The sequence below is a fragment of the Anopheles stephensi genome, chromosome 2, assembly GCF_013141755.1.
Source record: "Anopheles stephensi strain Indian chromosome 2, UCI_ANSTEP_V1.0, whole genome shotgun sequence".
In the NCBI taxonomy this organism is placed as follows: Eukaryota; Metazoa; Arthropoda; class Insecta; order Diptera; family Culicidae; genus Anopheles; species Anopheles stephensi.
In genome coordinates, this window is record NC_050202.1 from 12,227,107 (window position 1) to 12,239,294 (window position 12,188).

The 12,188-nt window shown below is 49.8% G+C and overlaps 2 protein-coding genes across 5 annotated transcripts in view; both read right to left on the reverse strand.

Annotated features, from left to right (window-relative positions):
* LOC118504064 (diacylglycerol lipase-beta-like) overlaps positions 1-734 on the reverse strand; it is a 38,319-nt gene extending 37,585 nt beyond the window's left edge. The window contains exon 1 of one of the 3 annotated variants that reach the window (XM_036038100.1): positions 620-734. The gene's annotated coding sequence lies outside the window, so the exon portion shown is untranslated. Of the gene's footprint in view, positions 1-311; positions 415-619 lie in introns of those variants that run through there. The other 2 variants (XM_036038102.1, XM_036038101.1) reach the window with 2 other exon arrangements.
* Positions 735-1,910: 1,176 nt separating this feature from the next.
* LOC118504082 (uncharacterized protein F21D5.5) lies at positions 1,911-12,152 on the reverse strand. Of its 2 annotated transcripts, XR_004905261.1 has the most exons (4): positions 11,922-12,152; positions 10,425-11,862; positions 10,183-10,357; positions 1,911-8,760 (listed from the first exon to the last, which is right to left on the reverse strand). XR_004905261.1 is itself a non-coding variant. In XM_036038150.1 (3 exons), the coding sequence occupies exons 1-3, from the start codon at positions 12,061-12,063 to the stop codon at positions 10,234-10,236; spliced, it is 1,704 nt and encodes a 567-aa protein (XP_035894043.1). In that variant the 5' UTR covers positions 12,064-12,152; the 3' UTR covers positions 9,993-10,233. The 2 variants fall into 2 exon arrangements, 1 of the variants encoding a protein (XP_035894043.1); XM_036038150.1 differs by lacking the exon at positions 1,911-8,760 and having other exon boundaries at positions 9,993-10,357.
* Between the last annotated feature and the right edge of the window lie 36 nt (positions 12,153-12,188).

Below are 12,188 nucleotides of genomic sequence, written 5' to 3' on the forward strand. Positions count from 1 at the left end.
CTGCGGGTGTGTGTATGTGTATGTGCGTCTACCCTAGCCTACTACGAAGCACACATCGTAAAAGCCGGTTTCGGGCAATGCATTTTTTCCCCTGTTGTTGTTGTTGTCAGCCTCCCGGGATCAGTTTTGTTTCATAAGCGATATTTTACGGTGGCTCTGTTTTGCTTTCGATTGCTCGATTTACTCTGCAGGAAGTTGCATTATTTGCAGGATTCAAAGGTGCACGCCAACACAACGCTACCAACTAGTTGGTGCGTAACACTGATGCGTGTCTGTGTGCGTTTGTATCCTTTTTCTTACTCTTTACCCACCAGCAGGACCTTTGGTTGCGCGTGTGTTAGTGAGTGTGGCTCGCACGTAAACAACATTGCATCACTGGCTCGCGCCCACCTGCCGATACACCAACACAAGCGTACACATTCAAAACAATGCGCGCTACGCACCACCAACACGAACGCCGTCAGCTGATCCTGCCGAAACCGATGTACGCGGGCCCTAAGATACGCAAGCGAAGGGTACAAACGAGCAAACGAGGGAACACTCTTGAGAACCGTCTAAATGACGCCACTTGCTAGAAACAGTAACGTAATGTAACACGCAACATGAATATTTCGCTCACCTAAACGTAGGAGTTTGTTTTCGCTTGCAAACCGGGACCTGTATCGGCGCGCTGTTTCGCACACACATCCGCTCCGTTCGGCAATTTAAATACGTCTGACAACGTTCGGTCGTGTTGTTCGGCTCGGAGGCGGCTGCCGCACGTACCGAAGCCGTCCGTTCGTTGACAGCCGCGAACATTGCACTGCGAGTGGAAGCTTTTGCCGGTGAAGTGGTCTTTACACGGCTGCAAGCCGGAAAAGGCGCTAGGCGAAATGTTAATCATCTTACCGTACGGTGGACAGTATTGGTCGGTCAAATGGTCGTATTACCTGTAGTTCTTTTTTTGTTTTTTTTTTTTTTGTTGGAATCAGTTGTAAGTACAATACAGTGCTGCAAACGATTTATGCCAAAAGCGCCGATAGCTATACATCACGCATTACACAAAGCTCGATATTCAGTATGGCCGCTGCAGAAAAGCTTACGGCCCCGTACTAACCCTTAGCACCGCTGCCTGTGGAAAGCCTGCCACGATGAGCTTTTACAGATTCCAAGCGTTTTATGATGGGTTTAAATAATTGCAATGCTTAAAACTCTTTTCGTTGTATTTAATTACTGCCGTATGTGTTGTGCGAGTGGTCTGAATTATAACCACTTTTAATACAAAAAAAAGGAAATCTGATGATGAAAAAATTAGTTTCGAGGGGTGCTTGAACTAGGAGTGATGCATCGAATTCCTATCAATCATTCTTATGCTTGCTTGCCCTCTCACTATTATAAGATACTCTATCGTTCAAGAAGGGAACTTACTGAAAAAAAACTAAAAAAACTAAAAAACTATTTAGCAAACAACAGAACTATTCCACTCCAGTGAGGGTTGGAATCACACACATCAAATCCAAAAACAAAATCAAGCGAATCCTAATCGAATCCTTATCACATTCTTAACAAATCCCAATCGAATGCTATTCGAATCGAAATTTAATCCTGATCGAATCTCAATAAAATCCCTATAAAATCACAATATACCCAATCGGATTCGTATTAGATCGAATCCTAAACGGATTCGAATCGGATCGGATCCTTATAGAATCCGAATCGGATACGAATCTCTATTGAATCCGAATCTCCCAACACTTATACTTGACTCTATCGTATTTTTCTATATTCCCGCTTTGGTGAAGTGCTTAACGCAAACAATAATGTTAGGGTGCTAAGGCCGGCAACGCCGCACCGAATCGTAAATGAATAATTGTCAAATACTTACTTCATAATAATATTTTCTTTCTAAAATGTGTGTTTTTTAATGTTGCTCAATTTATTACAAACGTCCTTAAGCTTTATTTGGCACCGAAAGAAAAAAAAACGGCTGTCTGTCGAATGAAAGTTGTTGCGGCAAATAGTGAAGAGTGCTTAATTTAAGCTCACTTGCTGTCACTTACAGGAATTGTTTTTGTCCATGTCCACAAGGACGAAGGAGTAGATTGAGCATCACATCGCTCATTAGCACCTTAAATGTTCCACTTTCGAATCAGCTCGCACGCACGGTCCTCACCAAGCAACTGGAGCAAAACGTTCCTTTGCTCGTCCTTAGAATGATCGCCGTACTTGGCTTGAAAGATCCGTTGTGCTACAAAGCAATTGTTCAACCTTACAGCCATATGGAAAAGGCTCTCCCCTGCCATCGTTTCCAATGGGTCGAAACAATCCACAAACGATGTTTGTTGAAGGTACCGAAACAGGTTAGCCGTGCGCCTTTCATCCTCATTCCTGGTTAAATGGTCCACAAGGCATTGCAGATCGATCTGTTCCGGGCCGACAAAACCCAAGGAGAACACACCGGGTAACATGTACAGGCAACCCCTATTAACGATAAACTCAAACAGCGTTGATCCTGCATGCTGGGAGGGGCAGACCAACTTGCTGAGCAGATGTTTCAGTGCCGGTGCAGACGGCTTATGAATATCGGAAAAGTAGCGACTTTTCCTCTACTGCATCAAGCTTTCCATCAGCTTCCCCATCATCTCCAGATTGACGGACATGCTTGTTTTGTGAACGATGTAACTGGTCACCGGTACGCTACCGGCTTGTACCGCTTCGGCCAACAATTTTCTTCGAAACGACGTATCACGGATGTGCTTGTTGTGCAGGAAGTTATTTAATACATTGTACTTATTGTACATATAAGGACAGCAGCAACCAAACAGGAAATCCTTCAAGTCCATCAGTTTGTTCTCCTCCTCTTGATTGTCATTTTCCGATGCAATGCTGCTCTCTTCAGCACACTCAATCTCATGCCGGATGCACAGCTCGTGGAAGATGTCTCTAAACACTTTCAGATTCTTGTCCACTATTGCATGTTCACAGCATGCGATCAGGTCACTGTCACTGCTCATTTCCAGCAGCGGGCTGCGATGTTCCAGCAGATAATTTGCAACAATGAACATTTTTTCCTTCAATGATAGACCAACCAATGACTCGAGGAAGGCATCAAAATGGCGCTCCGCCTGATCCGTCTCTTCTGTGAGTCGCTTACGTACGAAGAATTCCACGTACGCATGTTTCTGGAGGTACATAAATAAATGAGCCATACGGTGATCTGGATCGTTCAATAGGTTCGCAAAACGTTCCAATTTGATCCGTTGGGGATCGAACCCTAGGGCGAACAAACCGGGTAACATGTACAGGCAGCCCTTCTCGACGATAAACTCAAACAGATAGGATCCATCCTGAGCGTGATCGTACAAGCGAAGAAGATATTTGAACGCGGGCACAGAGTTCCGGTGCGACTTCAAACATCTGAAACATTGCACCAGTTGCCCAATTGTCTCTCTGTTTATGGGCATTCTCGTCTTCTGTACTATGTAACTAGCCACAGGAACGCTTCTGGCTCTTACCGCACACGCCAACAATTGTAGTTGAAACATTTTTCTATCCTCTATTGCAATGCTGGAATCTCTGGCACGAGTGTGCATCTGGGGACAGCAATGTTGTCTTGCCAAATGCTCAATTTCCCTCGTTCCCGATACCCGATCATCACCTTCCGGCGTAATGCTGCTCTCTGCAGCACACTCAATCTGCTGCTGCATGCACAGCTGGTGGAAAATCATTCGAACCGCCTTCATGTTACGCTTGCCTATTGCATACTCACAGCACGCGATCAGCTGCCTGGTGGTTCCTATCAGGTGCGCTGCAAAGCTACGATGCTCCAGTAGATAATCCGTCACATATGATGCATTATCCCTTAACGATAGCGCAAACAGGGACGCAAAAAGCGGTTTAAACGTATGTGTCCGTGCACCTGTCGCCACTGTTAGCCGCTCGTGCGAAGGGTCGAAGAAATCAACGTACGCTTGGTCCTGCAGGGTAAATGAATAATCGAGTCATCCGTTGATCGGGATTGTTTAGCAGGTTCGCATCCGCCCCGGATCGAACAATAGGGAGAGCAGGCTGGGTAACATGTACAGGCAGCCCTTCTCGACGATAAACTCGAACCAAGTGGGCCCATATTGGGCGAAATTGATCGAAAGTTTGCTGAGCAGATACTCGAACGCAGGCGTACAGCAGCGATGATCTTGCGTATCGTACATCAAAAATCTGCGCACGTAGAAACATTCCACCAGCTGCTCCATTATCTCGAAGCTGACGTTCATGTTCGTCTTCTGCACTCATGTAACTCATCAACTGCACCCGTCCAACTTCTGCCGCTTTAGCCAACAGCTGTATGGGGAAGGTATTATCTATGCCCACTACACTGCCGAAAGGCAAAGTGCGTTCCTTCCTGGGACAACACTGAAACCCAAAGAAATCGGCATTCCCATGCCGGTGAGTGTAGTTCGCCAGCGTCGTAATGGTGCTTTCGTCCGCACACGCCACCTCGTACCGGCGATACAGCTCGTGAAAGATCCTTCGAAACACGGGAACTTTGCTTTTTTTTGTATCGCGTACACAACATGCTCCTGCAGAAACGTGTCGCTCGTTCTGTCCAGCGAGCAGTGCTGCCAGAGATAGGTTTCCGTATCTTCCGCCTCCTCCCAAAAAGGACAGCTTGAGCAAGGAATCGGACAGAGTCGCCAGAATGTGCTCCCGTCGGTCGGACCGTGCGATGAGCTGGTGTGTAACATGGTTACGCTTTTCCGCTGCACGCAATATTCTAACATTGTGGACGCGTGCAGGTGTTCGCTGGGCGCGCAAATGTCTTCTCTCGTCCAGCAAATAGTGTGCGACACGGGCGCACAGTTCATCGGCTTTGTCCGCTAGCGTTTGGCTGTGCTTCCCAGGTAGGAAGCATACATGACAGCCTGCTTGAACGTAACGTCCGTCGAATCGTTGGCAAACAGCTGCTCAAACAGATGGTCTAGGTGTGGTAGTTTGGCGCCGGCAGCTGCGAGTTTGGCTACCGCATCGCCATCATGCATCACAAACGCGTACTCTAAAGCGCTCCATCCAAACAGCGTGTCCGCGGCATTGATACGATTATCCGGCGGCATGTTTTACAGCATCGCCTCAAGGTATGAGCCGCCGGCGAATGGTATTGGCGAGCGATCATCGGCCGCAGGAGCAGCAGACGCGCTATCACGCAGCATTTCGTGCACCTGTTGCTTACCGCCACCCGCTTCCTTCAGCAGCAGACAGTCGAAGAAATAGCGCGTTTGCCTGAAGGATTCTGACCAAAACGGCAGCGACTTGAAGATGCGCTCCTGGCCCAACCGAGGCCGGTTCTCGTACAGTCAGCAACCGGCGAAGAACTCGGCAAATGTGCGATGAACGAATCGTGGAATTCCGTTCACGACGCCCAGCACGAAGCCCGTTTTTTCTTCGCCCTCGAGCACCGCCTTCATCAGCCTGGGAACAGTCTCGCATTCCTCCCTCAGTAACCTGACACAGTCCTGTCGGTTGAAAATGACGTACATGGCCAACAGCATGTGGCGCAGCACTATTTTCTTATTCTCTGCCATCTGCCGCCTGTTGGCCGCCACCGTCTTCAGGGCGGAATCGGTCGTGCCCATTTTATCGGTGTGGAAAATGGCTAGCTTTAGCCAAACGAACCGTTTCACAAGCCGGTACTGGTCAAGCCGCAGCACGTCCAGCGTGTCGAACGATATGGTGTGTGAGGGTTCTGCTTCGCGCTTCCCAATTTCTGACAGCAGTACAGTCTGCACCATATACAGCATGGACTGGTCCACTCCATCGGTCCGGTAGGCGGGTAGCTTTTCGCGCAGAAATTTGTGCCACGAACGCACGATTCCTTCACGCGACAGTGGTTTTTAGCCGGTAAATCTGACGATGGTTGAAGGTACGCAGTTCTTGCTCAAATCCGTACGGTCGGCTAGACTGGTACAGCAGCCGTATCCCGCCGAGTGCGACAAACCGTGCCATGCAACGCATCACCACATCCTTGTAGTCGGGCGCAATCTCGTCGCATCCGTCCAGGATCAGCACGAGCCGCCGCTCCCGGAACTTCACCCGGAACAGGCGCAACTGAACCAGCTCTTCGGCGGACAGTCGGGCTACCTTTGCTTCGTCCAACTCTAGCTGACCGGTTTGCAGGGACAGCAGTTCCGCACAGCGATCGGCATTGGCCCGATCTGTGTCGTTCTCCTCGTTCCACCGTTTGTTGAGGTTCCGAATATTCAATGGCGACGAGCTTGACGACAAACAGGGCAGGATAACGGACCGGCAAACGCCAGGCAAGCCACGTTAGGTAGTAGGATTTCCTATATCCCGCATCATTCAGCAAGACACAAACCTTAGCGGCGGTGCGGTCCTCGTCGGGATGGATAGCGGAGTGAGCCGGTTCTTCGTCCCTCGGCTCGCTCGCGATGATGTTCGCCACGTCCGCCTTGGACAGCTGGGAACGCAAAGTCTTTCACATTATGGCTTCCTATCTTACCGGCTGGCTTACACAATCGCAACTTGCATTCGGTTCGTTCAAACAGCTTGCTCCAACTAGCGGGCGTGAGATCTGTCCCGGCAAACTGCTCGAAAAGCTCCACCGTCCACTGCTGCCTTGGAGCGGACGGCCCGTCACCAATAACGACGATCTTTTGCCGATAGTGCTTTGCAAATTGCTCCAGCTCAGCCATTGACACTGCACCGCGCATTCCGAGAACGGTGGTCACTTTTACGGTCGGATGATTTACGTCCCTCAGATACGAAAGCACATCCTTCAGCCCTTCGCTAAACTTGCCACAATCAATGACGAATGTTTCCTGCTTGATTAACGCTAACATTTGCGCTACCAACAGACAGCTCACCGGAGGCTCGTACTGGGGCGTACTGCGAAACGCACCGATCTCCCCGTGTGACTCCTTCGTTAGAAAGCCGTACCACGGTGAAGCTTCCAACCGGTTCCGCTGCACTTCCAGATGCGGATAGGGGCCGAGGTATTTTTTCGACGAATGTTACAAGTCCCGTATGCACTGCTTCCAGCTCGCTAAAGTCCGTGAAGCATTGCTGTATCTTTGGCAGGTCCAGCGGGACCGGCTGCTTACTATTCATTGCTTCCAACAGCTTCTGCTGCAACCGGTATAACACGGCTTCACGTTCTGCGTCACACCACTCCGGTAGCAGGGTCATTGCTTTGCGCTGCAAACCGTCCACATCCAAGGAGTTAAGCACGAGCTAAAGTTTACGGTAAAACTTCAAAACGATATCCCTGTCGTCCGTGTTTCTGGCGGATGCGAACGCATCAAGATTAACTTTGATCTGCAGCTCGCTTAGGTTGATCATCGGTGGCACCACAGCGTTCGTTTCGTACGCAGTACGAAAAGCTTCCCGCACTATTGTTTCCGGCGTGGAATCGTCGTCGGCAGTGAGAAAGCTTTCTTTAAACCGGAAAATGGAATTTCCAGACGAATTGTTCGTTACGTCCGTGCGTAATGCCTCGAGCACGCGGTCGTGTAGGAAGCCGGCACAGGTGTTGGTCAGTGTGTCGTCGAAGGTAAGTACCTCAGCACGAGTGACAGTCTGCGCGAGCCTTGCACCCAGTTGGGCGAAGCTTACGCGTCTTAGTGTTTCGGTTAGTGCTGGTAGCTGGTGGTCACCGGTGAACTGATAACAGGAACAGGACGCAAAACTGTAAGGACCTGTCCTGCTGCGGGTCGATCTTATGAAAGTAACGTCGTTTGATCTGCTGCTGGAGTGCAGCATTGGTGCACAGGACGGAACGTGCGTTGCTGGGCAGGAGATGATCGCTCTCGAGAAACGACAGAAAGTACATCGGGATGGCGTAGGCTGACTTTGCATCGGCGGCAGTGCACAGCGCATCCTTTCCCAGTTTGTTGCTTGCGTCTAGTCTATGTTTTGCCTGCATAAAGAACGTACCGGCGCCATCGGATAATTCGTAGAAGTACATGATGTCGTCGAATTTGCCGGCTTGCTCCACCTCAACGGCGACGATAAAGGTGGACAGGCCGCCGTCCAGGTACGTTTTGAACGCCCGCAGAATCGTCACGATGGCAAACCGCAGGTGGTACAGGTCGCCATGGATCGTGGAGCGGCCTTTTTTAGATTCTGCTAGGAAGGTACGTGCCTGCTGATCCGGTGGTGTTCGTTCGTCGCCGGGCACACTCATCGTTGCTGCTGTAAAAGCACGATAGCATCACGAATTCATTTAACGGTAACGGTAACGGTCAATTTGAATATTTGATTTTTTACCAGTGCTTCAACAGCCTGCTGTGCTAGTGGCGGTATACAAAAGCTTCAATAGTTTTTACCAAACAAATAACTGAACAACACCGCCGGTCCTCGATAACGCACCAGATCTGTTATCGTGAATATTGCCAATCGTTGCTGGGCTCTTCGCACAAACTAAAGATAAGGAGGAGCAGTACGACGACTATTATCGCGTCCGGAGATTTCGCGGATGGGGATGCTGTTTGGGGAGGTCTCACACAGTGATCAAGGAGCATCTCCTCGTTAATAGCACGCGGGCTCTGCTTCAACGCACTAGCAAGACAGGCAGAACCGTACGAATCAGCACTCAACTTCCAGAATAATATTTAGTTCGAAGGGTATTCGATGGAGCACGTTTTTCGCAACGCTGCAACATCTCACACACAAGCTGGAGGAGCCGCTCACGTACACACCTAATTGATTACGCCGGTTCCATCCAAACGGAGGTCGACTTGAACCCGTGCTGCTGGTCGAAATAGCTTTCAACTGAAACGAACGCAATGTTAAAAGTAAGTTAGATGCGAGCGCTGGGGTAGCATATTTTTGGTTTTTGATAAGTTTTATATCACCTCTGCTATAGGCAGAGGTTCGGAAGAGACGCACCAATTAACCATAGCTGCTGAGATGCCTGACACAAGCACACTGATTGTGGCAAGGAACTGGAATCCAGCCGAGCACCAATCTATGCGTGAGCGTAACTGAAACGGCTTGACTGGAGAGCGAACCGTCAAAGAGAGCGATCGTTATTTAGCCTACGATACACGTGTTAGCGGTAGTGTTGGGAATGTCGCCGAAAAAAGGAACGGAACGGAACTGGTTTATTTTCTAAAAGGAACGGAACGTGAACCTGGGGTGTAAAAGAACCTGTTTGAATATATTGAATTAAGCCCAATTAAATTAAATGGTAAAAGACTCGAGAAGGCCCCCTCTAGAATCTTTTGTGTGCAGCACTGTGGCCTGTCATTTTTATTGCACAGTGGGATTTTTGTATGGTCAAAACCCATTTGATGTAAACATTATGCATTGTTACTTAATACTGTTAATAGACAGCGAGTAGAACTTGATACAATACATTGTAACAAGTGGTTTGAGATTATGATATTCTTATGTTTCCTCCTTTGCTGAATATCAATGCAAGGTAACAAGTATTCATCGAATTACTGTTCCGTTACCGTCCGAGTACGCCGTGCATGTTTTAGGCCCGATTGTTCACCCCTAGTGCGACTGGAAACTAGTACAAAGCCCCTGTAACCCAAAATGAATGGTAGCGTTAGCGGAGAGGGGATTTTAATCAAATAATAACAATATTTTATTCGACTTTCTTCAACCAATTTTGACCACACTGAAAGCACACTGAAAGCACACTGTGAAGCTTTCGCAACGTGTACTGCGGATTGCATACCTTTAGGCGTATATCCTATAGTGCCTAACAAATTTTGTCAGGGGGGGCCTTCTCGAGTCTTTTACCTCGCTTTTTTATTGATAGGTTCGAGCCGGAACGGTCAACACGTGTTTGCAGCCGGGAGCGTTTGACAACAACCGCCTTTCCTTTGTTTCTGTCATTCTGTCATCTGCATTCCCGCCGTTCTTAACTAGCTGGGTTCCTTTGGAGGAACGGGACGAAGCTGGGAGCTACTCGTAACCCTGCTGTTTGCACATAATCTAACAGCACGTCTCACTTCATCTGAAGGCGGCTACACTATTTTAACTGCTTCAACTTATGTTTGTGAAATTCATTTATTGAACAAAAAATATCAGAACCAAAAATGATTCAAAAATGATTACCGTAGCAAAGGTACTATCTACTGGATCATGTGTAGCGTTTATTCGAAACGCGGCCGGCCGGAATCGGTCCCATCGAGTGAAGAGAAAGGATCAAAATGCAATAAAAACAACTCTGCTACTCACTTTTAACACTTTTCCCCAGTCCGCTACCGTTCTCGCAATCGGTTTCTCCAGCTATTTCTCCAACAAAAACATCCGGTAAAGTTGTTCGTGATCCTTGTTGGCAAAGCTCGGCACGAAGCGCACTTTCACAATTTCCGTAAATCCTTCCGCTACGGTCGGTGGCTGAAATTTAGATCTACCCGAAAGGTGTATGAGATAAAAGAGCAGCAGAACAGAGCAAAAGGTCAATGTGGGGCACTCACTTGTACGAGTTGAAGACCATCTCCGAGATGGTGGAATGGGTACGGTCCGTCATCTCCCGGAACTCGTTATTGTGGCGCGCGTGCTTGTAGCTAACGTCCATCAGGAAGCAGCGCACGGGGATGTTGGCCCGGTTCGCCACCAGCAGGTACCGCTTGCGGCTTTCCACGTCCGGGTTGAGATTGTCGACCACGACACGCTTGCCCTGCCGGAGCGACACCTCCATGTGTGTGACACACTTTTGCCACGAGCCGAGCGTGTCCCGGTTCACCACCTCGTACCCGTGCGTTACGAGATGCTGACGAACGAAGTGGCTTTTGCCCGCGCCGGGGTAACCGACCATTACGATCACCTCCTGACCGACGCTGGTCAGCGCTGCACCGGCCGGTTGCAGTATCGGGCTCGAGGCCGGCCCACCACAAACCTCCTTTGGATCGAACTCCGGCTTCGTCCACGTGGTGTCGGGCAGATTTTGAAAATGTTGCTCGGGCGTCAGGAAGCTAATGCCGACGTTGAGCGCCAGCAGACGATCGGCACACGAGTGGTCCTTTTTGCGTTTGATCGGTTTCTTCAGCTCGGGCCGACCGGCCGCATCACCCACGTAGAAGCTACGGGCCCGATCGATGGGAACACCGTCATTCTGCCGTTCGCACAGTGTTTGCCACATGCCCGGCCTTGGTTTCCGGTACTTGCCCGCACCGGTCGCAATGAACACCTGCATCGGGACGGCCAGCTTCCGTACCAGCGCTTCGATCTTTTGGCGAAAGTCTTCGATGCGCACCTTGCCCTTGCCGATGCCGGCCTGGTTTGTGAATATGACCAGCTTGAAACCGTTGCGGTGCAGCGTCTTCAGCTTGCCCGGTACCTCCGGAAACGCGATCTGCCAGTCGTCGATTGACTTCGGGAACACGTTGCCCGATTTCGTCTTTATCAACGTGCCGTCCATGTCGTAGGCGGCCACCCGGTCCGATGCCACCACACCGGCACTGGTGTAGACGTGGAGCAGCGCATCGTCATATGATTGCCACGCGTCTTGCGCGCTGGGTTTTGGTGGTTTGGGTTCGTTCCCTACCACCGCTGCCGTTGTTGACGCCAGTTCGGCCACCTCCGCTTTCGAGCGCTTCGATTTCGTACCGCTGGGTGAGTGTTCCTCGCGCGACCGTTTACCGGTGCTACTTCTGCTGCTGCTGCTGCTGCTATTTACATCCACGGGCTTGTTGTTTGTTTTCAGCTTTGGCGATTTGGCTTCCGGGCTGGTACACGGCTCGTATATGAACTCAAACACGTACTTATACATTCCTGGCAGCAGCTCGATCGTGTCACCGTGGACCGCTTCATAGCCAACGTTCCGTTGCAGCTCTTTGCCGTTCAGCACCGAGGGATTCAGGCCAAGCGGTTTGACCAGCACATAGCCGTCCTTCAGGTTGGCCTTGAGACAGACTGCAACGAGCAGAAGTTTTAGCCAATTATGTAAAGGCCTATCATAGCCTACTGCTTACCTTGCTTCCGGGAACAGTTTGCATCCTGTATTAACGTATCCGGACTTCGGCCCACTATCGTTTGCTCCGTCGTGTTGATGCGTATCGGTGGGTGTTCCGAGGTGACGGGCTTTAAAATACATTCTTTAAGGGCTGCCGGCATATTTTCTTCGCCAATTGCCAATACCAATTGCCGGGCAGCGCGTGCAACAATCGACGGCCTTGCGAATGTAAACAAACGTTGCCATGTTTGCATTTTTTTTTCCTTTTGACAGTTTAGTACTGAAC

What these genes read in the sequence shown, in the direction of transcription:
- LOC118504082 (XM_036038150.1), bottom strand. Translation starts at nt 12,063, where the DNA reads ATGCCGGCAGCCCTTAAAGAATGTATTTTAAAGCCCGTCACCTCGGAA. An exon ending in AAACTGTTCCCGGAAGCAAG is followed by an intron (nt 11,863 to 11,921) that starts GTAAGCAGTAGG and finishes TGCTCGTTGCAG; the next exon opens with TCTGTCTCAAGGCCAACCTG. An exon ending in ATGGTCTTCAACTCGTACAA is followed by an intron (nt 10,358 to 10,424) that starts GTGAGTGCCCCA and finishes CCTTTCGGGTAG; the next exon opens with ATCTAAATTTCAGCCACCGA.